The sequence below is a fragment of the Paroedura picta genome, chromosome 2, assembly GCF_049243985.1.
Source record: "Paroedura picta isolate Pp20150507F chromosome 2, Ppicta_v3.0, whole genome shotgun sequence".
Classification (NCBI taxonomy): Eukaryota; Metazoa; Chordata; class Lepidosauria; order Squamata; family Gekkonidae; genus Paroedura; species Paroedura picta.
This window is the reverse complement of record NC_135370.1, coordinates 143692686-143719294: the sequence shown is the minus strand read 5'-3', so window position 1 is coordinate 143719294 and position 26609 is coordinate 143692686. Positions and strand designations below refer to the sequence as shown.

Genomic DNA, 26609 nt, shown 5'->3' with positions numbered 1-26609 from the left:
GAACTGAGGTCCAACAGGGTTTTCAGCTCTTCTGGGAGCTCATTCCATCATGTAGGGGCCAGGACTTAAAGGGCCCTGGCCCTGGTTGAGGCCAGACAGACCTCTCTTGGGCCAGGGATCACCAGCTTATGAGAATTAGCAGAGTGTAATACCATTCAGGGAATATAGCCCACCAAGTGGTCCCTCAGATATGCCAGGCCCCAGACCACAAATGGTCTTAAAGGTTAAAACTAGGGTTGGGTGCTTTGATGGCTGTTCACACCTGAAACAGCCAGTGCCGTGGCACAGTGGAGGGGAGGCACGGGATGAGTTTCAGGTGGCTCTGCTTGAGCTAGACCGTCACTGCTTTCAAACATCTGGTGAATGTTTCAGAGGGAGTTCAGCCAGCTGTCCATTAGGAGGTAGAGCTGGGTGTCATTGGCATATTGGTGACACCCAAGACCAACCCCCCTCCCAAACCAGGTAGGCTAGAGGGCACATGAAGATGTTAAATAGGGTGGGAGAGAGAAGTGCAATCTGCAGGACTCTACAAGGGAGCTGACAGTGTCTCCCACTGTGACCCTCTGTCCATAGCCCTGGAGGTATAAGATCAGTCACTGAAGGACTGTCGCCTATATTCCAGCATTTGCGATGTGGTGAGCAAGAAGCTCATGATCTACCATGCTGACTGATGCAATGAGGTCAAGCAACATGAGCAGTGTCAACCTGCCTTGCCCTGCCATCAGGGGTCAGCTATCAGGGCAACCAAAGTCATCTCTACCCCATGGCCAGGATGAAGCCTGGAATGGATCAAGTTCTGAAATTTCCTCTAGGTATGTTAAGAGATGGTTCATGGCCACCCTCAACCACCTTCCCCAAGAACACAAGATGCAAAATGGGGTGGTAGTCAGCCAACGTTTCAGGTATCCAACAATTATTTTCAGTAGAGGCCAAACCAATGCCTCTCAGCCCCTCTGGGAATACACCTGTAGATAAGGAAACATTGATTATATTCTGGAGAGGGCCTCCTATCCCCTCATTGCTTGATTTGAGCAACCAAGAAGGACAAGGATCTCCGAAGTTAGCAGCATATCCACTTCAGTCAAAATGAGCCACCTGAAGCCAACCAACACTCTCTCCAATGGTGACCAGGGGGCCTCCAATTCCCTTTAGTTCGACTTTCCGACTGGTTTCCTACCAGTTGATTGAGGGCCAGATAAGATCCTTGGATGGGCTGGTTCTGATCCACAGAACATATGTTTGATGTGTCTGGTACAGACAACAGACTGATTCTCGCCTTAGCTCAGGAACATGCATACATGGAACATAGACACTCCATATATGACAGGTCTTACACAGAGAGTAATTTGGATCTCTCTCTCTCTCTCTCTCTCTCTCTCTCTCTCTCTCTCTCTCTCTCTCACACACACACACACACACACACACACACACACACACACACACACACACTCTCCACCTGTATACTGACTCAACAATCCCTCCATCCTAAAAAGATGCAAGCACTGCTTTCCACAGCAAGAGAGAGAATCTTGAAGCATAAGTACATTTCTGGAAGGCTTCTTGGCATGCCAACTATTGATGTCACATAACCACAGTCCCATGTACCTTGCAGGATCAGAATCCCCTGCAGTAGCAAAACAGAAATTGCAGATACACTTCTACTGTAACATCCTATGAGGGGTGAGTAAGGATTGGCTCAATAGTTACATTATATCTACAAGCAGTGACATAGTATACAAACAGAAAAAGGATCTATGTAGCACTACTCTCTCAGATCCATAGTTCACAATTTGGGCAGAGTGCTCAAGCCCACTTGCTTGTTGTTGTTAATTCTGTGTCTCTGTGTTGTTGTGTCTCTTTTCAAGCAGCCCTTTTACAGGAGTAGAGGCTTAGACTGTATTCAACATTCAGGGCCCGCTGTCTGCTGAGAGTACATGACCAACAGTAGCATGAACAAGGATGTATCTAGGTGATGTAGCTAGCTCTTGTTTTAACCTGGCTTTTGTACAACTGTAAGCTGCTTAACAGGTGACTCTACCTGTCTGTTAGTGTAACTTTTAAAGGCACAGGAGCCTTTACCAAGAGATTTGGAAACCCCGTTCATCTTACTTGCTTTCAGAACTCCATTCCTGATAGAGTTCAATAGATGTTTGATTGTCCCTCCACTTGCTAGTAGCCTCAATTGCCTTCAGTATGAGAATCGATGTAGAAGGTGGCTGGAAAAGTAATTGAATGACTGCACAGTTGTGCTCTAGCAAGGGGAAGGGACGGGTTCCTTTAGGGTCACAATTCTCCTAATCAGAACTAGGATATGATAAATCATGCAGGCTACATGATGGAGACAGGAAATGGAGAACAAGAATAGTATCAGGAGGAATGGCTATTTGGGCAGGTGATAAGAAAAATATTGGGGCTTCAAGGCAGCCAATCAGCATTTCTTCCTTGTTCCTGTGATTGTCTGTGCTAAATTTCATCTGTGCCAGAAATTCCATCTAGGGTTTTATAGGAATGAACTCCATGCAGAGTTTGAACAATGCAGATCAACAGCAGCACATTTCTCCAGGACATGTAGTTTGCCTGTGAAGCAAGAAACTTGGAGAAAAGCTTTTCTATCAGAAGAAGGCTACTTGCACCAAAATAAGGTAGTACTTTGAGCTGAGTGAAATACTAGGATAATACAACCTACTTTTTTCCTACCGAAGTCTTTGAAACTTGTAGGAAAACTTGCCGAGTTACCTGATTTTAAGACAGGGCTTGGAGGTGGGTAATTTTGTTTAGGATTGCAGTATTAATGAAATAATTTTATAACATATGTAATATTCATTGGAATGTATTTGCACATGTTTGTATCTATTCAGATTTTTGGAGCTTTCTGTACAGTATTCTAAAATATGCCATGCCAGTGCATAAGTCTTACTATGATGATGCTGTTAGCCATTCAGTCGAGTCCAGCTCTTGGTGATCCTATGGCTCAATTGTTGCCACAATTTCAGATCTTCCACTGTTTCTTTTAGTTATATAATGTTCTAGCCAGTGTACATTTTGATTGTGTCTAACCACCGTGTTCTTTGTCAGCCTGGTTTCCTTTTCCCACTGAACATAATTGTTTTCTCCATTGAGTTGAATCACATGATATGGCCAAAGTAAGTGAGCCAGAGTTTCATGATTTTGCCTCCCAGTGAGATATCAGGTTTTATGTGCTGTAGTATTTCCTTGTTTGTAACAGTTGCTGTCCATGGAACCCATAGAAGCCTTCTCCAACACCAGAGTTCAAATAAATCAATTCTCCTCTTTACGGCTTCTGTCCTTACTGTAACTTAAGTCCTACTATAATGATTGCTTAGTTATTCCTGGTACCTGCAACTTTTTATGACTAAACTGGAGATCTAAGCAGGACCAGGACCACTTTTTATGACTAAACTGGAGATCTGAGCATGATTATTGCTGACATTTTTTATCTAATAACAAACAAAATTGGAATCCATATCTTAATTAATTTTTTGTGTTCTAATTTTTGTTTGGTGTCTTTATCTGCAATAATTACAGATCCATATTAATATATTGACATGACAAATTAACACATTTTAACAGTAATGGATTCATAATATCCTTCCCTGTAACCTTTTCATATAATCACCTTCTCTATCTCAGTTTCTTGCCCACCTCCCTTTCATTCTGTTTTCTATTCCTAAGCCTGATGCATGCTAAAGTTAAAAGGAAAATAAAGAAATATGGCTTGCTAAGATACCTGAACATATTTTAAATATTTATTATTTTTGTACTGTACACATTTTGCCTATATGCTTGGACTGTTCAAGGAAAGTTTGAAAGAATCTTACTGGAAATTATATGGATTTGTAGTTTGTCAGAGAAACTTAACAGGTGGTGATAATACAATTTAACATTTAAAAAATTCCTGTCCAGGGATTCCAATGCACAGATAGGGTTCTTAGTGATACAGTGTTCCTCATTCTCTTTTCCTCATTCTTCAAGAGCAGTTTTAGGTGTGCAAAAGGCTAGGCCCACAGGCCTAGCCTTTTCTCTTCTTTTAAAGAGAAGCCACCGCTCACCTGTTTCAGAGTCATGGAGGGCTCTGGACTGTAAGGTTACACTTTAATAATTAAACTGCTGTTAGTGCTTAAGTGAACAGAAGTTCAATGCACTTTCAATAGCTAAGCTATTTGGAACTTTTGATTACAGTAGTACACTATAATAATCAAAGTATCATTCCATTTAAATAATGAGAGCTTAATGTGCCAAAGCACTTTATGGTTTGAAATCTAAAGCCTGTTTGAATAATGCAGGGCTTTGGGTACTGATCTTGTCTAAATTTCTAGAGTACTGACTTAGTAACAGGAAACATATTTTATGTTGCTCTGCACTTTTTCCAATAAGATTACTCCTGAAACCTGAGCTTGCATTCTGCTATGATGACCCCAGGAACTGCAATCCATGGAGGCCAGCCTTTTACTAAGAATTAATTTCTGAACTGTTTTCAGTTCTAACATGCACCAAAACAATAAGCTGAAAACACAGAGAATTATGAGAAACTTTCTTATATAAAATTTTGACTTATTAAAAAAGATAGCTAAAGTTTGAATCCAATAACAAACACAGGAAAGGGCACTGTCAGCACAGTTTCTTGATGCCATCTTAGAATCATCAAATGGAATCATGGAGTTGGAAGGGCCGTAGAAGCCAACTAGTCCAACCTCCTGCTCAATGTAGGATCAGCCTAAAGCAAAGCATTGTCTGTCTGTCTGTCTATCTAATTTCTAGCACACCACTCCTGCAAGTGGCTCATGGCAGGTACCAACACTGTCCCTCAGTGAAACCCTATTAAAATCTTATTAAAACCTGCAATACAGTTAAATTCCACATACCAAGGTGGCGATAACCTCCCCTTCTCCCAAACCATACAACATTGCACGTCAGGGTATGAGGAGTAGCCCGATGTCCCAGATTAGCCTCGGGGGGGGGGGGCAACGTCTTCCTTGCCTTGGCCTCAACTGGAGACCTGGTGGAAAAGCTCCATTTTTCAGGCCCTGAAAAACTGTTACAGCTCCATAAGGGCTCTTAGCTCTCCTATTCCACCAGATCAGGGCCAGGACCAAAAAGGTCCTGGCCCTGGTTGAGGCCAGGTGAACTTTCCTTAGGCTGGGTAACTCTCTAATCACTGCTTAAAGACCACCGGTGAGGGAGAGCTCATCACCTCCTTAGGCAGCCAGTTTTCCTCTTTCCACAATCGAATCCTGTGGAGTGTGCACAAAAATCATGCTAATCTGATTTTGGGATTTTGGCAACAGCATGCTTTTCAATATCTTGAATTTTCCGGAGTGTTGTTACTGGCTCAGCATTCTGGTTCAAGTACATTGTTTGGATTGTGGAATTTTGGATTCATTATTACTGCTATTTTCCAGTCCCTTCCAATGAGGCCGCAGGAGTGGTGAGGGGGAGAGAGGAAGTGCATCCATAGCAAATAACTGTTTGGTGGCACATATGTTCTTTAAATTTTGAAGGGTCATTTTTCACTGTGAAAAGCCCTGATCTCCAAACTCTGGAGTTTGGCAGTTTAAAATGTGAAGGACACCACTCTGCCAAACAGCTGGGAGGAGGCTCTATAAATAATGGGCGGTAGACCTGGTCTCTAGAGTTTAAAGGTCCATTATTTCCGATGCTAAGTTAATGTGGCCACTGGACTCCACAGACCAGGTCTACCATCCATTTAGAGCAGCTCATAGCTCTTTGCCAATGCACATGGCCTTTAAAGTTTAAAGAGCCATTATCTTAAACAGGGGTAGACCTGCACTCCAGAGCTCTGCTGTAGCTTGTCAATTAAGTGCCATGCATAGCTTTAAAAAGAAAAGAAAAGAAAAGACGGACATATGATAGAGCAGAAAAGAGGTGAACCATCATCATACCATACCATATATATAATTTGCTTGGTGTGCTGGGGGACAACTTCTTCCTTTAAAAAGGAGACAATTGGTTGTGAGTGGAGGATATTCCACCAATAGGAAAAAGGCAATCTGCCCATCAACCGCTGACCAAACCCGACTTTTTCCCCCTATTGGTGGAATATCCCCCACTCAGGATCAATTGGGGCTCTTGCTCAGGATTCTGCAACCCCCCTTTCCTTCAGACCTGCTGTGATGGAAGCCTCTAACAGCAACTGACTGAGGCAACGAGTGCATTTCTCCGTCTGTCTGTCTGTGTTGTGCTGAAGGACAACCATCACTGCTGCTCTTCTGAGAGTGATACTGGGGTGTGCACATTCCTTTTGAAGGGGCACCCATAAGGGGGAGAACTTTCCCCTTCAATCTAATGGTTGGCTGACAGGAAAGACGAAGAAAAGTCCCTTCTCACACACACAATACTGCTGTGACTGGCTTCACTGCTGGGGGGAAGACGTAGCCAAGCCATGCATGTCTCTTCTCACTCCCTCTCCAAATATTTGAAGTCTACCATACAGGGTTGCAGGGCAGATGAAACAGTATGGTGTTTCAGGGGTTCTTTTGCCTCCTGTGTCATCTGTTGGCAGGGGCTCATGGGAATTGTAGTCCATGGACATCTGGAGGACCACAGGTTGACTATCCCTGCTCTTTTGCATTCAGGGTGGTGCTTTGGCCCCCTCCAGCTTCTTAAAGGGGCACTCTGACAGCCATGTTGGATGAGGGCAGTCGGTTGCTCCTCTAACAGTAACTGATTGAGGCAAAGAATGTGTTTCTCTGTCTATCTGTCTGTCTGTCTGTCTGTCTGCGCATCACACTGAGGGGCAGCTGTCACCACCACTCTTCCAGGGGCGATGCACAGGTCACATTTCTTTTGAAGGGCTATACGTAAGGGGAGAACTTTCCCTTTCAGCCTAAAAGTCAACTGTCAGGGAGGTTGGAAGAAGCTGCTTCTCACTTACAATCCTGCTCTGGCTGGCCTTGCTGCTGGAGGGAAGACAAACCCGAGCCATGCATGTCTCTTCTCTCCCCCCCCTCCCTCCAGAGTCCCACCCAGCCTCAATGCTGCAGCCTCGGAATCTTCCATCTCACCCTCCTCCTTTCACAAACTGCACCACAAGATCCTCTTTCAGAGCATTGCACACCTTTTCCTGCAAAAGAGTGAGAGCTACCACCACCATCTTTTCTAGTGGGTGATGCAGCAAAATGATGATGGGGAGTCAAGAGAGCAGATCTCCAACAAGGGGGGAGTGAATGATGGAGAAAGGGGGCAGGCTTAGCTTTGTCTCTACAGGCTTCTGGGTGGCATAGGGAGACTAAGTCCCCATGCCCATGGCTGTCAAAGGCCCAGGAGCCAGCCAGGCCAAGGTTGCCAACACCTGACAGGTACAATGCCCCAGAGTCCACACTCAAAAGCAACCATTTTCTCCAGGGGAACTGACTTCTGTTGCTTGAAGATGATATGTAATTCTGAGGGATTCCCAAGTCCCACCTGAAGGCTATCCCTAAACCTCAGTAGGGTACAATGCCACAGAGCCCTTCCTTCAGAGCAGCCATATTTGCCTGGGGAGCTGATCTTTATAGTCTGGAGATGAACTGTAATACCAATAGATCTCCAGGCTTCACCTGGAGATTGGCAATCTCAGGGTTAGAAATATCCCTTGCGATTTGGAAGTGGGAACTCAAAAGGATACAATACCTCAGAATCCCCCATTCAAAGCAGCCACTTTAATCAGGGAGTTGATTTTTATAGTCTGGAGTTGAGCAGCGATGGTGGTGAGAAAGGGTAACCTGCGGGTCAAGGGGAGGGGGCGGAGGGACACGACTAAGGACAGCCTTTTACACCAACTGCTACCCAATGGATTTCACACACAATGGATTTCACACACAACAGACAAATGCTTGTTTTAAAAAAACATGTATTCTTTTCTAAGAATGGTCTTTGTTCCATAAAAATGTCTGGGAACTTTTTTTTTTAACTTGGGGATAAAGATGTCTCTTTCTTTTTATTAATCCACTGGAGAATGATTCTACAAATTCAAATTTGTAATTAATAATCAATTTATGGAAGTCATAGAGACTTGTTGAGATTACTAATCTATATGACTTTCTCAAACAATTATTTATTTTTATCTTTTATTTAGTTGCATTTATATACCGCCCTCCCTTGAGGCTCAGGGTGGTTTACAGAAAATGGCAGGTGATTAACAGAGTACAGGATAAGTTTGGTAACTGTTGTAATGAGAAATATTCATGCAAGTTAGGAATCAACAATGGCTGTTGGCCATGAGAACTAAAAATCAAACTTCTATATTCAAAGACAGCACACTACTATTTTACTATCCGAAGATGGGGTATCCAGAATGCCTCAGCTCCAAGTTCTTCAGACCAAGGCATACCTTACACTGGTTTACGTCCTTAAATAAATTGCTGACAGGGAAATAAAGTACCAAGGTTCACATAGTGACAGTATTGTTTTAAATCACCTTAAAATAAGAAGCTGTGGTTAGGCATACCTTATGTTAATCAATCAACATATGGCTATGGGTCTCTACACACACACACACAGACATATATAAAACATTTTGAATGTGTATGTATGTGTGTGTGTGTATACAGTGGGAGGGAGGGAGAGAGAGCAGGGGAGAAAAGAATGTATGATTCTTTGCTTCTTGGCTTAGTAGGAAAAACCGTCCTCTGTAACACAGGAGCAAGGAAAAGAAGATCATGTTTTTAAAAATACAGATCACTGAGAATAAAACAACAAAAAGAATAGTTCCCTACCCATTACTTCCCACTGTGTGAACTTTTGACATATCCGCAAACTCTTCCTTTCGCTTGCTACTGCTGTTGTACTGCTCGCTGTACAGCTTTAAGGACATCTGTTCAACAGCATCTCTTTGTGCTTCCAGATAGCATAGCTGAACCTCAGCCTAGAGAAAGAAAACAATAAGCAATGAACCCTTTGTTTTAATTCACAAGGAATGCATTTGCAATGGCTTTCCATGTCCCCAACAATGCAAGGTGTTTATGGGAGAAAGTATGTGTATGTGCATATAATTCTCAAGGTTATCGTAATGTTATAAGGGTGGTATTTGATAAAACTGATATCGCTCTTTTTTCCAAGAATGGAACATCATGACATACCCAGTCCCTAGGAAGAAGACTGGTGTGTGTTTGTGTGTGAGGAGGGGAAGGTGCTGAAGCAGGAGCTGAGTGGGGCAGTGAAGTCATTGGCTCTGGAACACCATTGCTGTCTCAGTGAGTGTTGGAAGGAGGGGGAGCACAGCTGCCTGGATCCACTGCCAATTGTTTATCCCCTTTGGAGCCCATCATCAAAGAAAAGGGCCCACAGGGCAAACCATATGCAAAAAGCACTTCCTTGCTTCAGCTCAATCATGTATATGATACAATAGGTGGATTAGCATCGCAACAACATATTATCTGAAACAGCATCCTTTTATCTCTTCGACCTTGTGTAGTATTTAAAGTATTATGTTGAAGGTCCATGAAAGAAGCTCCAGAATATTTTCAACTTGATGTCAATAAAAACAAAGGCACCAATCACTCATTATTGCATCAGTTAACATGCCAAAAATTAGCCAACTACTTGCGCTTTAAGGCAAGATGAGGCACGCTAGCCCTCATGTTTTCTTTTAGACTCTTTCCTGGTCAAAGGAATGTTGAATAGTATTTGGCTTCAAAACCACTGAATCAATACTTTATGCATTGCAGCTGTGTTGATGAGCTGGACTCAAGAGTTCACAGCACCAGGTGATGTGGAGATAGATCCGGCTTTTTTTCAGGGCTTGTCCCTGGGTAGCTGGGAATAATACAGAGGCAAGTTTGAATTTCAGAACACTTGGGGGTCATATTCTTGTGTTCTTTCAATATGTTCTACTGAAACACAAATGCAGCAAAATAAAATTATAATGCGCTTTAAAAACACAGCATCACTTTCTGAGTGTAATTCTATTTCCCCATTCTTAATAGGCCAGGAGCTATTATATAAGGGGAGGGACAGCTCCTGTATCTTATGGAAAATGGTCTCAGAGGCTTAGAACAGCTAAAACAGCTGCCATTATACAAGGCAGGGTCATGAGGGAGAAAGGAGGTCATGAGTGTAGGCAGTCTCTAATAGTCTATGTCACATACTGAAGGGTGCTAAGATATATTCTGCACAAACAGATAAAAAAGATAAAGGTATCAGAAGAGAAATCTGCTATTGTGTAAATAGCAGAAATATATTGGCATGGTGTGGAGTGAGAGTTTATAATTATAAATATAAGCCATGAAAATCTGTGGACTTGCACACTTTGTCCTTGCTGTAGGAACAGTTCCCAAATTAATAATTTCCATTTTCATGACAAACTATAGGCACACCCAACTGATAAATTATTATGGGTTTTCTGTCTTCAAGGAGTCCAAATTTATTTTAAAATGTAGTTGACGATTCAAAGCGGAAAAAATGGCTTTGTACAAAAAACAATGTCTAATTTTTTTATAAACAGAGCAAAGGAGATGGAGGGGTGACTGCATGAGCCTACAGCAGCCTTCTCAACTTTTTTTACCACTGAGAAATCCTGGAAACATTCTTCAGGCTTTGAGATACCCCCAAAAGTACAGTGATCATGCAGAATATGGTCGGGAAGCATAGTTGTGTGCACGCTCACCTGGGGCCCCTCCCCTCCCCACCCTATCCAACTCCAGCATTAGCCATTTGGGAGGGGGGCAAGTAAATGTTTAGCAAATTAAAAAATATATATATATCTAAATGAATTAACTCCCATCCGTTCAGGAAACCCTTCCAGGGCCATCAAGAAACTCTGGTTGAGAAAGCCTGGTCTAAAGATTCCAAAGACTTTAATTCCACATGCATGAATTATTCCTAGACCATATTCCATAAATTCCAGTACACACACATATGTTGGCACTCATTGGGTTTTCCTTGTTTTCTAATACGTACTCTTAGAATAACAACTATAGATGTAAGGTCTGGCCAATGGCCTAAGGCTTCAGTCCTAATGACAATTATTCTTTGATATTGCACAAATTATGTTAATTCCAATCAAAAGCTATTGTGTTTAGAAATAGCACCCGTGATTTGGTTAAAAGAGGAAACAGGCAAGGTTACAAGTATTATAAAGAACATTTCATGTCTGGCCAACAATCACCAACCTGAATTTTAAGAGAAGCAGTATAGAAATATGCAAATAAAATTAGTGTTTCAATTTATGCTTCTAATTTACTACAACACTGTTGCATTTTTCATTAAGCAATAGTAGAACTAAATGGGTAAGAGTATTAACAAATGTATTCTGAGGCTAGACTAGGCACATGTCTACATATTCCAGAAGAGTCCATTAATGACAAAAGGAAAGGCAGATGCTTCCTTAGCTGGCCAGGTAATTTCTCTTCTGAGGGACACAAATTAAATTTCTTTCAGAAAAGAGCTCCTCACAATTACCAATGTTTATTAGTTTAATAGCTTGGAGTATCTGGCATTGTTCATAAACAAGACATTCCAGCTTTTGATTTATGTTTGTCAGAAAGCCAATTAGCTGAATTTTTGTTTTACTTATTGTCATTATTATTAACATGTTGTCAGTGGCTCAAACTTTCCAAATGAAGTATCCCGTAAAATAAAAACAAAACACACTCTTTTCAAACTTATTTTCAGGATTTTTAAAATTATTGGGTTCCTGTCTTGCTCATGTGGAATTACCTCGACAATTTCGAGAGTTGGGACACACACACACATACACACAGCTTTCTCCTAGTTGCTTCTTGAAGCATTTCTTTTCCAAACCCACACCTGATCAAGAGGATGAAGATGAAAGAATTCTCACAGCCCAGTGTTGCAATTCTCAGTTGCTAAATGATTGAATGTATTAAGAGGAAAATTCCATATCCCATGTTTCATTATGTGTATACTAAATTTCAGCTTTCTGGGCTTTTGGGAAGCACTGTAAGCATTTTCTGGTTGACTTGTAGTCTCCAGTTCTAGGGATTGAAAGACATTTGCACTTCATGCTTTTTGGGTATAAGGGTATCTTCAACAATCTATCTGTTAAATTTCTTCAATGGTGATTGAGTTGTTTTGAGATTCAATTTATCCCACTCCCCCCCTCTTTACAGGCTGCTTTGACTGGCCAAATGTTTTTTGCCTTTGCACACTTTGACATAGCTTGCTGTTTCCCCATTTCTCATTTAGAACACAAATGCTTCCCTTGTTCAGCTCCACAATCCTCCAAATGAATCTATACTATACACAACTGCCCTCAGGAGAAATGTCCCACTTTGTCACTTGACAATATGTTTTCTCTCTGCATCAACTATTTTTATATGTAACTGCTGTCTTCAGCTACTGTAAACATTTTCAGCAGGCAGAAATCCAGGCAGATGTGAGCATCACATAGATCTTTCTGATTTCTGTACGAAGTCATCTATCACTGACTGTTTGCTGTACTTAAGGCTTTCTCCCTTTCGAATAGCTCATGTTCTACTGATATCACTCCAATTCCAGAGAGGCTTTGAAAACTTTAAGTACGTATTGATTAGGGTTTTTTTTTTTAAAAAACCCTACATTCTTCAGAAGCCACTATAATAGACAAGAAAATGTGCACAACAAAACATAAGAAAAAGATTGACTGAAGATTGACATTTGAGACTTTTTAATATGATAAAGACATCACAGGTCACTTATAAATAGGGCTGCCAGGTCCCTCCAAGCAACCAGCAGGAAGTCTCTCCGGATGTTTCAAAAATATGCCATGTTACTTCCAATATGACCCAGATGTGAAGTAGGCATGTCTGGACAATACTCTGGTTTTTGGGCAAAAATCAGAGCATTACCCCAATGTCCCCAATGTACCTATGTTGTCATACAGCCATTTGCTAACATGTTGGATGGTCTTCCCTATTATGTCTCCCCCACTGGGGGAGAGGTGCCTGGCATTCCTACTCATAAGATCTGCTTTGGTATTTGTTCATAACAAAAATATAAGCAATAGGAGGGCAGTATATAAATACAAAAATAAATAAAATAAAATATTGCATTCTCATATCAGAATTAATCCATATTCACATCAGGTTTGTACTATTACATCAGGTTGTACTACTGGAATGCTCTCTACAAAGAAACGTGTAGAAAGACTATTCAGACAGGGACACTGGCTGCTGGTTTGCTTCTGGGAATAATTCATAATGCCAGTTTTGGATGTATAAAGTCCTATCCAGCCTGAAAATAGGGCTGGTACATTTTTTCCCCATTGTCGATCCTGCTGAATTCAGATCGATTTGAACCCGGGTCTTTCACCATCCATTTTTTCTGAATTAGAATCATAGAATCATAGAATAATAGAGTTGGAAGGGACCTCATGGGTCATCTAGTCCAACCCCCTGCACTATGCAGGACACTTCTTCCGGATGTTTAGATGAAATTTCTTTTGAGTTAATTTCATCCCATTTGTTCTGGTCCGTCCCTCTGGGGCAAGAGCGAACAATTCTGCTCCATCCTCCATATAGCACCCTTTTAAATACTTGAAGATTGTTTCAATTCTGATAACCATCTCCTTCCCAATTGATTGGGGAAGTTAAAAGGGAGCAGGGGAGCAGTGGTTGCGAAGCTCCAGCCGGCATTGAAGGAGCACAAGGCTGGAGAGGGGTTCATTTTCTGCTGTTCATCCCCTGACTCTACAGAAGAAGAAGAGTTGGTTCTTATATGCCGCTTTTCACTACCTGAAGGAGTCTCAAAGCAGCTGACATTCACCTTCCTTTTCCTCTCCCCACAACAGACACCCTGACCGTTTATGCACTGGGAATTTCACTGCCCCAGCTCCCAAGCAGGAGCACAAACCAGGCCAAATGCTCCCCGATGTGGGTTCAGGAAGAGGTGGGGCAACCTGCCATTACTAAAACTCCAGCTTGCAGCCCGGCATGAAAACTCCAGTGCGTAAACAGCTCCTGTGAGGTAGGTGAGGCTGAGAGAGCCCTAATATTACTGCTCGGTCAGAACGGCTTTATCAGTGCTGTGGCAAGCCCAAGGTCACCCAGCTGGTTACATGTTGGGGAGCTTCTTTTTCTTCTAGTACAGGTGTTCACTATCACTTATAAAGTTCTTCATAGCCTTGATCTCTCATATCTGTAGAACTGTCTCTCTCCTTATGCTTTACCACAATTGAGCAGGGGGTTGAACTAGAAGAAGAGTTGGTTCTTATATGCTGCTTATCTCTACCTGAAGGAGTCTCAAAGTGGCTTACTATTGCCTTCCCTTTCCTCCCCCCACAAGACACCCTGTGAAAGAGGTAGGTGAGGCTGAGAAGGCCCTGATATTACTGTTCAGTCATAACAGCTTTATCAGTGCTGTGGTGATGCCAAGGTCACCCAGCTTGCTGCATGTGTGGGAGAGGGGAATCAAACCCGGCACACCAGGTTAGAAGCCACTGTTCCTACACCACGACACCAAGCTGGCTCTCTAGATCACGTGTAGTCAAACGGCGGCCCTCCAGAAGTCCACGGACTACAATTCTCATGGGAATTGTAGTCCATGGACATCTGGAGGGCCGCAGTTTGACTACCCCTGATCTGGATGGTCTGTATGGCCCCTTCCCACTCTATGATTCTGTAATGACTTCATTCATCTGCACAGTGCCTTCTACAGGTGCTACCTTCAAAAGGGCTAAATTAACAACAGTCCATACACATGTTTTTTCTGTTGTGGCCCCCACCATATGGGGTCAGGAAGATGAGGTCAGGAAGACTCCCATTCTCCTGGATTTCTGCAAACTAGACAAAACTGAATAATTTAGGAAGGCCTTTTTATAAATATAAATACATTTGTATAGTTGGTTATTAAAAATATGGTTTGATTTTAGAGCTTGTTTAATGGTTTTTTAAAAAGATTTTAAAGTTCTCACTCTGATTTAATCAGATAACTTTTATTATTGCTGCTTTATATATGATGTTTTATGGATGATATTATACTACCAGTTTATTGCTTCTGTATTGTAAGGCATCTTTGAATAGCGAGAGACTGGTTATAATTATTTTAAAGAAATAAATACCTAACATACACAAGGATTGCTAATATATTTTGACAATGCCCACCTGCTATAGTTTAAAAGCTTCTGCAAAGCTAACTAGTACACTTGGTTTTCAAGGATAATGGGATATGGCATGTCATAATTCTGATTTGCTATAAATTTTGCATTGAACAACTATACCCCTGGGTGAAACTAACAGCCTTGGTACATAAATGATCTTGTTTAAAGAACTGCTGAAGAGCAAAGACTTATGATTAAGTTCTTTGGTAGGCTGATCTTCAGGATAAAATTTGAAAAATAATTGCCCCTCCCTTCCTTAGGACAGGTAAATGCATTATATTCAGGGTCCACACTATATCACCGACTGCTGAAAGAGATTTCTGGTGCTCAGTGCCACTGATCATGGGTGAATTTGCTCTTATGCCCTTCTGGTCATGCAGGTGACCTGGCCAAATAAATCTCAGTGGAGGAAATGCTTTGTTCCAATAGTACAAGCGTAAAACAAATGGATTCTGGTTTATAGTCCTCTAATATCCTTTGAAAGCTTTGCCTAATCAACTTTTTAGTGTAATGAATGTACAGTAGTTACTTAATTGTTGTAAGGGAACTAGGCAATGTTTATCCAGGTAGGAGTTGAAAGAAAATTACATTATCCCAGGATTCACACCACATTTAATAATGAGGGTAATGTAGCTGGTTTTGGAGCAGGCTTGGAGCCGTATTTTAATAAATCTGAATCAGGGTAATATGCTTGTGCAAATGTGATGTACCTTAAAGTGCTCATGTATTATAACATTACTCTCTACTTATCACTTGTCTGTCTGACTGGTAATGGCTTGCCAGGATGTCAGGTAGAGGTATTTTAGGCCACATACTACTTAATCCAGTATAATCCAGGCCTTGTATAATTGTGACCCCCCCCCCCCGGGAGAGGGATTACCTTCGTCCCCAGTTTACATCTTATTTACATCTGATTGACATAGCCAGGAACAGATACAATGAGGAAAAAATGGCCTAATGAGGGATTGTTTTTGCTGTTTTTATCTGTTAGATTGCATTTTATAGGGTTTTATGTTTTTACTATGTTGTAAACCGCTACGAGCCAGCTTGTCTGAGAGTGGCGGGATGAAAATCTAACAAATAAATAAATAAATTGAAGATGTATATATTGAACCTTGGACTTTCTGCATAAAAAACAAATGCTTTCTGTGGCAAGATTGCAGCCTTTGGGAGAAGAAGAAGAGTTGGTTCTTATATGTTGGTTCTTACATTCACCTTCCCTCTCCCCACAACAAGTACCCTGTGAGGTAGGTGAGGCTGAGAGAGCCCTGATATCACTGCTCAGTCAGAACAGCTTTATCAGTGATGTGGGGAGCCCAAGGTCACCCAGCTTGCTGCATGTGGAGGAGGAGCGGGGAATCAAACTCGGGTCACCAGGCTAGAAGTTCACACTCCTAACCACTACACCAAGCTCATGGCTGAAGCACTACAATTCTAGGCCTGAGATATGGAAGACCAAGATTCAAATCTCTAACTCAGACAAAAAGCTTACTGAGTGGCTGTGGGCAAATCATTGCATGTTCTCCTATGCTTAGTGAACAACTATTTATTACGAAGGAAGGAAGCTAGGGGAGATACCAAAGCAACAAAAATGTCACAGGTACACAGTTTGTACAAATTTGTCTGAACGCAGTTCTTTCAAGCAGTTCTATTGACAACACAGGCTGCCCCACAAAGATGAGCTCAGGCTGTATTCTTATTACCATCCAACTAGCAATTCTTCTTTTCTGTAACATCTGAAAAAGAATATATGCACATGCTTCCATATTGGAAGCTTGCACACTATTTCATCATCCCTTTGTCCCCCACATGCTTCTCTTTGATTCTTAGAAATATACATTATTGGAGCATCCAGCTGGTTGTGCTACTTGTAGGGTCTAAGACCACTTTAAGAAAACAGAACATATAAACTGTTTGTATTGTTGAGAGGTCAGCTTCCCTGCTGCTGCTGAATTCCTGGCAATTTGCATACCATTAAAGCATTAGCCATAATGTTTGGAAAATTTAATTTTAAAGCTGTGCTATTAAAGATGTTTGTGGAATTGTAAGCATCTATGACAGCTGGGAAATTTGTTAACACTCTGATAGTTACACTATTTGTGCGTTACTTTGGAAGGTAGTAAACAAAATCCCTTTCTACAGCAATGAATTAGATTTTAATGCAAGAGGATGTTTAAAAAAATAAATTTTATCACAGCCATGCAGTAATGAAGGCAGCCTGTCTTTTTATTTTCAATATTTTGCACTCAATAAAATATTACTTGGATGCATATATTTACTTATTTTTGGCCGGGAGGCCAGTTTTATGTTAGCATATGAAACTGGAGGATCATTCACGTTTTATAATTTTAAAACCATTTTGTTGTTTCCCCTACTTTTTCTGAGCATCACACTATGCATAGTACAAACAACCTGCATGTTTGTTTCTCCTTTCCTTAAATTCTGTTACTGCTGTACTACTCCCTAACAAATATTAGGAAACAAGAACACAGTATTGTATCTCTTACTTGGTCACGCACCTCTGAAATACAGGCCGTTTTCAAACTGGCTTTGTGTTCTGGTTTAATAAGTAGTTGCTAATGAATTTTTTCTGTCCTTTCAGACAGACCCATTTTAGTATCCAGCTGTTAGTGGAATTTATTTACTTGTTCATATAAATATGCTTGTATTGGGTTGGCAAAGCGTGGTCATGCCGCTTTTGAGGAAAACTTTCTTCTGGTTGGACTAGATGACCTGTATGGCCCCTTCCAACTCTATGATTCTATGATTCTATGATATGCTGTTTAAAATGTTGATAGGTAAAGGTATCCCCTGTGCAAGCACTGGGTCATGTCTGACCCTTGGGGTGACGCCCTCCAGCGTTTTCATGGCAGACTCAATACGGGGTGGTTTGCCATTCCCTTCCCCAGTCATTACCATTTACCCCCCAGCAAGCTGGGTACTCATTTTACCGACCTTGGAAGAATGGAAGGCTGAGTCAACCTTGAGCCGGCTGCTGGGATCGAACTTCCAGCCTCATGGGCAAAGCTTTCAGACTGCATATCTGCTGCCTTACCACTCTGCGCTACAAGAGGCTCTTTTAAAATGTTTTTAAAATGTTGATAGTGCTTCCAACAATGCAGCTTGTCCCCCACCCTTTTTCACTGCACAATCTTTCATGGACTTTTAAAATGTTGGTTTGGAGCTATAGCACTCAACTTAGAATATTTTTAAAAAAAACCACCAAGGAAGATTGCACAGTGAAAAAGGAGGGGAGGGGGCATTGTTTGAAATGACCTTAGTGGTTCAGAAAAGGTTAATTAATGGAAAAAATCCACTGTATGAAATGCCCACTAGCAGTCTTCAAGCAGTGGTTGGACAGATACTTATCCCAGATGCTTTAGGCTGGTTGCGCATTGAGCAGGGGGTTGGACTAGATGGCCTGTATGGCCCCTTCCCACTCTATGATTCTGTGATCCCTGTATTGCTTTACACAAAATTGGGCCAACAATGAATTACATCCAGTTTAGAATGGTAATATGAAAATCTTCATATATAATGGTGGAAATGACTCTTATTGAGTTGCCATAGTACATGCACTTGCTAGTTATCACACAGAAATCCTTTGATAAAGCCAGAAAGGAAGGAACAAAGTAGGAACAACAAGAATTGCATTACATATGAAAAACAGCGATTTAGTTATCAAAACAGTAGTGAACAAGTACGACTTTATTGAGTTCTTTTTAAAAATTTAGCCTCCTATGGTCCTAATAGTTTTTTCCCCTATGGTTCAGGAATGCACAGTAACACTCAGCCCAGTGCCAATATCCTTATTTCAAAGAGAATCATTCAAGCCGATATCCACCCTGTCAAGAATCCTGACTTTGAGCTGCTAATGCAGAATAAAAATCAATATATATTTTGATCATCTGATGAATATTTACTTCTTTCTTTAACGTTTGGGGATTTCAAAACGAAAACTGCTGAATCAAGTCATTTTATTTTTCTGTGTTTGTGCCAACACCAATTTACTACCCTCCAAAAAGTTCCTGAACAAGACGTCCCATGGGGCATACTGGTTGGTTTTTCCTGTCAGTCAAAACAGGGTGCCAGCAGGGAGCCGTAATCATTTCCCTTTCATACTCTTAGTGCGCCAAATAGGAGTAGCTTGATTTACTTCCCCAGAAAAAGTAAACTTGTCTTATTTAGACATACTGTCGAATGTCTGTTCCTTTTGGAGTGCTGCTGGGTCTGAAATGATACCACCTATTAAAAGTTAGCTTGTTTTTTGCTCTCATGAGAAATAGAATTTAAAGCTTAGTTTCAACACAAGGAAATACTGGAAAGACTAAGAAAACAAAGAGCATTACAAATGCACTTTTCTCCATAGATTTTTCTGAAAAAAAGACAGTCAAATTCTAGCTGACTGCTGTAATAAGCCCCCAAACTTCACTATGTTACAGAGTATGAAAAGATATTAGGTAATAGACATGTTTCTCCAAAAAGCTTGGCAATTAGGATGCATCTTCTGCTGGCTGCTGGTTTCATAAGAAATATATGCTCATTTTTAATGTAATGGATTTTAAAAATGTATATCTGAAGTCTACCAAGATCCAGTATCTCCAGTGACTTTTTAAAAAGTGTCCTTAAAGCTTAAAAAGAACAGGATTGGTTACACAAAAACTGTAAGAGCAAGCAATTTTGGTCTTACTGACTCAGTGGAAGGAGTTTAAATTAAACAGCAATTTTGTTAGTTTCTCTTTATAAATTAAATAAAAGTGGCAGCAGATGACTTACAGAAGGTTGATATCTGCTTGTACAGTTATGAGACATTATGCAAACAGATGTTTTAAATAAAATAAAATATTTAGATTGCTGAATACAAAAACAATTATAGAATGTCTTTGTTAAATTAAATTTTTCTTTTCTTTTTTTCTTTTTCTTTCTTTGGTAAGGGGGCAGGGAGACAAAGGGGAAAAAATGGATTGTCCTGGAAACAGAACCAACAGGAAATGATCTTATATCTAAAACAGCTGGAGACTGTAGCTAATATAAATTTACTTGAAAATAAAAATGCTTTATGCCTCCAGAGACAGGCTGTAACATGCAGTAAAATAAAAGATGAGAATATAAATGTTATGTTAAATCCTTACTTTATGTCTACATATTGTATTGGGATGGGATGCACTTTTATACAGAAGCAAGTTGAAGACCGGTTAAAAAATAAAATAAAATATGTAACAAAACTGAGCAAAGGATAAAGTCCTTTTGTAACAACCCACTCCTCAACATTTTCCTGACAGTTTTTATCTCTTCCATATAAGTCTGGAAGTGATGGTAACATGATACCACTTTTGTTGCATTATCTAGATAGACCAAATCTAATGGGAACTCTTGATGTCTTCACCTTTAAGTTACTTATGATTTATATATTTTCCTATATCTCTAAGGGGTAAAAGCAGCTAAAGATTAATATTATTTTAAAAATTCTAATTAAATCAAATTGGACTTGATCATGTAATGTTTGTATTTTATTCAGATAAAACTTCCTTAGCTCAAAATGTGGATAGTATTAGAGAAGAATATCTGATTATTTTTATCTAGTATCAGAACAAATCCTATGTTTCCATAGATCCCTGTAGCTGCCTCCTTCTTGCATTCATGGCCTACAGATTGCAGCTGTCCAATCCCACTATATTGTCTTTTGCCTCCAGAGTCTGTGTGAAATCTCTACATGTCTTCATTTCTCTTTGGTATTTCCTTTCTTTGTGGTTACTTTTACAAAGACTTTTAATTTTTTTAAATATTTTATTGTATTAAAAACAAATACATATATATTAGCATTGGTGTGGAGAGATGGGTGTCAAGAACCTGTGGTTTGGAATATTCATTGAGTGTGGGAGAGGACTGACCTTTGGGAGTTGTGGCATAGTGGATACAGATGAGCTTTCCAGAGCCATGTCTTCAGATATGTGAAGGGAATTTTAGACCGGAGACTCTTCTTAGGGGGAGATTACATGGCAACCAATTCCTCCCAGTTCTGCATCATTTGCCTTCTTGTGTGAATTAGGCCACAGACACCTAAATGACCCCCTGCCCTAATACACATGGGTTAGTCAAAGTACACAGGTGTCCACCATGCTCCTTCTGTCTCTATTTTTGTATAATTGATGAAATGTTCAGAGCAGGGACAGCCAACCTCCAGCTGGGGCCTGGAGATGTGGAATTGCTGCTCATCTCCAGACTATAAAGATCAGGTCCCCAGGCAAAAATGGCTGCTTTGGAGGGTTGACTGTGTAGCATTGTAACCTACTGAGGTTTAGTGATAGCAGCCTCCAGGTGGGATCTGAGAATTCCCTGAAAGTACAGCTAATTTCCAGGAATTAACTATATGTAGAGGTAAAAGGATTTCATCAATATATAAAGAAGTCTGAGAGAGGAAACAGGCACAAACAGTGAACTCCGGTGTGAGAACAAGGGTGTGATAAGTGGATTTCTATTAGGATTGTGAAAGGGGGCCCCAATTCAGTATGATTTGGGTTTGGATGAACCCAATTTGGACTGATTTGAGTTCGGATTCAGGTGATTTGGACCAATTCGGGTTCGTCTGAATCGATCCGAATCAGTCCGAATCGATTCGGAGCCAATGCAAATCAATGTTACCATTGACTTGCATTGGAAATCCTTCCCCCACCTTTCTTGGGGGCTGGGGGAGGGGGTCTTCCCTGACTCCCCTGCAAGTTTCAAGATGATTGGACCAAGGGGTCCAATCCTAGGGGCTCCCAAAGAGGGTACCCCTATCCGCTCCATAGGATATAATGGAGAGTTGGATTCTTTGGTTTGAACTTGATTCCCCATAGACTTCTATGGGGAATGGTCTTTGGGAGCCCCTAGGATGGGACCCCCTGGTGCAATCTTCCTGAAACTTGCAGGGGACCCTTCCTGAGCTCCCCTGCACATTTCAAGAAGATTGGACCAAGGGATCCCATCCTAGGGGCTCCCAAGAGGGAATTGTGGGGCCTCTTTGGGAGCAGGGCCCTTGGTGCAATCTTCCTGAAACTTTCAGGGGACTTAGGGAAGACCCTCCCTGAGCTCCCCTGCAAGTTTCAAGAAGACTGGACCAGGGGGTCCAATCCTAGGTGTTCCCAAAGAGGGTGACACCATTTCCCATAGACTTTAATGATGGAAATACAATAATTTCTGCAGGTTAATTGCCAATTTCCTGGTTAAGTAACCTGCTGAAATTATTTTTCCCCATCATTAAAGTCTATGGGAAATGGTGTCACCCTCTTTGGGAGCAGGACCCCCTAGTCCAATCTTCTTGAAACTTGCAGGGGAGTCAGGAAAGACCCTCCCTGGGCTCCCCAGGACGTTTCAGAGGTACAACCTCCACCTAGCCCACAGGAAAGGTGAAAAGCAAACAAACAAACAAACAAAAACAGAAGCAGCTTGGTGATTCGGCCAAATAGATTTGATTCGGCTGCAATTCGGCCAAATCTCTTCGATTCGCCCGATTCAGCCATAGCGATTGTCCGATTCGGACCATTTTTGATTCGGAAATGTCCGAATCGGCCCCAATTCGGCCGATTCAGCCATTTCCGAATGCGAACCGCACATCCCTAATCTCTATATTTCAACTAATAGCCCATAAGTTTCTCCTAGTGGCTAGGGGTGGGTACAAACCAACAAAACCCAGTTGCTCTGCCACACTGAAACAGTTTAGGAAGTTTGGGATGTCGGGGTGCCCCAGGTTCCTAGAGACTCATAAACTACAGGGCATCTCTTGCTGACTCTCCTCTATATACCCACCAAGTTTGGTGAAGATTGGACTTGGACTTAGCGACACTCAAACCAAGAATTGCTTTTCAGGGATATCAACAAAAATTGAGTCCAATAACGCCTTTAAGACCAACAAAGATTTATTCATGGTGCGAGCTTTCGAGTGCATGCACTCTTCCTCAAACTAAATGAACAACCAGAGACATCAGGAAGATGTCAGGTATGGATTCTGGAGTGTGCAGAATAGACTCTGTGCAAGCTAGAAGCATCAAAATCATGACATACTTTTCAGGAATGCTCCCCAACATGCCCTATAAGTTACATGAAAACTGGACTTGGGAGATCCAGGTTACAGATACTGAAACAAGGTACCCCCAGGAAAGTGCTTTTCAGGACACCATCAGGCATGGGTTCAGGAGTATATAGAAGACTCCCTGTGCAAGCTAGATGCATCAAACTCACAATAAACCTCCCCAAGTATGCTGTGACATGGGGAATCCAAGTAACAGTCCACAAAAGAACTCTCCCACACAAATGTGCTTTCTGGGGAAATGTTGTCAAATGTAGGTTTTGTGCCATAAAATGTATAGGAAGGACCCTATGTAGCCTAGGAGAGGCATCAAACCTGCAATGGACTTCTCTGGAGTGGACCCTCCCTTCACATGGCAGCATGCAGGAGACATGTTGCTAAGACTGTTGCAGATGGACACGTCTCTGGCTGGGCCCATCCTCTCTCCAACAACCAGATGAACATAGGGGAACCACCAGCATAGTAGGTGGCTGTAGATCAGTGCAGTGCAGGGCCAGCCATCCCACTATGCCTGGGACTTACCCTAATGAGTGCAAAGGGGGATTCTAATAAAGGGAAAGTCCCCTGGAGCCCAAGAACAAGGATGAAGATGGAACAACCTCCCAAAGAAGGGACCATAACAGCAGAGAGCTAGTGAAAGGTGTTGGGTGATACAATGGGGACAATCTCATCTGCACCAATGCCAAAATGAGGCCCAGAAGAAAAGGCTGGTGACCAACCATCAATCACCTGACAGGGAACAAGTAAGAGGAAACTTTATGGATTTGACTCAACCTTCCACTTCCTGGAAGGGAAACCCAGAGATCTGGTCACAGGTGGTCTCCTAGGGTCTGTCTCTCATCTACCAGACAGGAAAGGAAGGAGACAGCCCATCAAACATGGAACCACCATGGAACAGTGAACCTGTTGGAACTGGACTGAATTAATTTGTTTTAATTTTTTGATTTTTTAAATAAATGGCATGAATCTAACAATATGAGACTAACAATAGTCTCAAATCATTGAATAAAATATTCAACTGATGGGGAGTTAAAAGGAGCTGCATGAGCATTAGTTCACTGCTGTTATTGACTTGAAAGGAGGATCTGAAAAGTGTCAGTATCCCCGTTGCAAAAAAATAATTTAAAAAAGGATTCCAGGGTGGTGTGCAAAAAAATAAAAAATAAAATGGAGGGATTGCCAGTAAAGAATGAAATGGACATGAGCTGTAAAGACAGAGAGAGTGTGCCGCTGTTACGGGAAGACTAAGCTTTGAAAACATTACCCACTTTAAAGCTTTGGGGAGGAACCATTTTGGCAGTCTCTGGAAGTCTAACATTAAAATGGCAGCTGAGCCACATGGACCTTCTGTAAACTGCTGAACTTAAGAATCACTTGGGATGGATTCATTTGGAGGAAGAGTGCATAGGACAGGCTTGAATTAACTGCCAAGATCATGACCAGTGTGCAGGATCAAATTAGAGAATCACAAAGAGAAAATCATGCAAATTCACAAGGAAGGGCAGTAAATTAGCGTTACTATGCAGCTGTGCTAGGGCAGTGGTCCCCAACCTTTCTGAGGCTGGGGACCGGCAGGGCATCGGGCCGCGCCCGTGTATCAGGCCGCACCCGCACATCAGGCCGCACAAGCTTGCGGCCTGGGAAGTTTTTTACTGCGGGGGGCGGGGGCGGGGAGAGGGAGCCACGGCCCGGCACCGGGCCGCTGCCTGCAGGTTGGGGACCACTGTGCTAGGGCATCACAAAAAAATATCACCCTCAATTTTTTCAGTTTAATGGCACAAGACTATATTTATTTATTTATTTTATTTATTTGATTTTATATGCTGCCACTCCCAGGGCTACTGGCTTGTGGCAGCTTCCAATGTCCATACAAATGTAGTCAAATATCATTCAAACCAGTTAAAACATTATAAAATACATACTAAAAACATAATTAAAAATTAAAAGAAGCTCTCCGAAGCTTCTGCCTGAGAACTCCTTCCCCATACAAGTTACAGCCCTGTGCAAAGCATGGAGGAGTGGCAGCCAACTTTGCACAGGCAGAGACATACACACACACACATATACACATGCACACATGTTGCCAACCATCACAGCTTGCAATGACAGTGTCAGTGGGTTCTATCATGCATTCTGTACACTCAAAATGTTTCCTCATAATACAAGATTTTGTCACTCTTTCCCAATTTTCACACTGGCTGATAACACAGCAGAGAATCCCCTAGTGCTCCACAATATTGAAAATGGGGCTTCACAGCTGCTTGTCAGTGTGTTCTTTTCTGTTCTTTTCATTCAGTGAATGAACGCCAAAATGCTTGCGCAAAATCTGAACGATGAGGATTTAAATGGAAGGTGTTTGCTGGATGGTACTATGCAGCTGCAACACTGCAATTGTGTAATTATTTTTAAAGAAATTGGACATCATTCCCATGTCACAAGTGAAGTTCCACCCTGATTAAGGAATGTGCAGGTTTGCTTAAATTGTACCTGCAGAATAAATACACCACAGAAAGAAGGATGGCAAGAAAGAGGAGGACACAGAATCTAAAGTCAAAATTAAAAGATTATTGCTCTGAAAAACTGCATAAAATGTGCATGTGTAATGGGCCTTACTTCAGTAAGGAGGCCCTTCCATTTCTCCTGAAGCTAAATGCTAGATGCTATGGTGTATGTGAGCTTTTAGTGTTTAACTGTCAAGGGTGGAAAGAAAAACACACAAGAATCTCCTACATGGGGATTTTTTACATGGGAATTTTTTTCCTTGCACTTTAATTGGATAGATGCAGACCCATGCACTTTTGGAGAGAAAAATATAGAAGACCACAAGGCACAAGATCTTGATTCTTTCCTAAACTTGAGCAAAGGGATCAGGTAATGGCATATTTTCCATGACCCTTCCCCAAGTTTTTTCAGGAGTTAATAGTAGCAAATGAATAACAACCATGTTAAGGTTGCTCAGCTTTGGGGAGCTTGAATATGGAAATACTACTATTAACTCATCCTCCCTCCCCTCAGCCTCCTCTCTCTTTTCTCATTGTACCCCATGTTTACATATTTTTCTCTTGCCAATTTCACTATATGTGATGAAACACAGAAAGAGGAAAAAACACTGCAAGTGTGGACGAGAATGCTGGAAGGGAAGGGAGCATGTGAAGGGTGGGCACTACTCAAACAAGAGCTATTGCATGCTCAATCAATAACTATCCCAGAAAGACGAAAACACTGCAGGAGCTCTAAGAAGCCTATTTGGATGAACAGAGAACTTCTAGAGGAACTAAGAAAGAAAAGGGAAATGTTCAGGACTTGGGAATGTTCAGCCTGGAGAAAAGGAGGTTGAGAGGGGACATGATAGCCCTCTTTAAGTATTTGAAAGGTTGTCACGGAGGAGGGCAGGATGCTGTTTCTGTTGGCTGCAGAGGAGAGGACACGCAGTAATGGGTTTAAACTTCAAGTACAACGATATAGGCTAGATATCAGGAAAAAGTT

At 41.5% G+C, this 26609-nt stretch overlaps 1 protein-coding gene across 4 annotated transcripts in view; it reads right to left on the bottom strand.

Moving 5' to 3' along the window:
* Positions 1-26609, bottom strand: part of AKAP6 (A-kinase anchoring protein 6) — a 320657-nt gene that overhangs the window by 98518 nt on the left and 195530 nt on the right. For all 4 annotated transcript variants that reach the window (XM_077323052.1, XM_077323054.1, XM_077323053.1 and 1 more), the window contains one exon: positions 8736-8884. In XM_077323052.1, coding sequence (XP_077179167.1) covers positions 8736-8884 — 149 coding nt within the window. The remainder of the gene's footprint in view (positions 1-8735; positions 8885-26609) is intronic.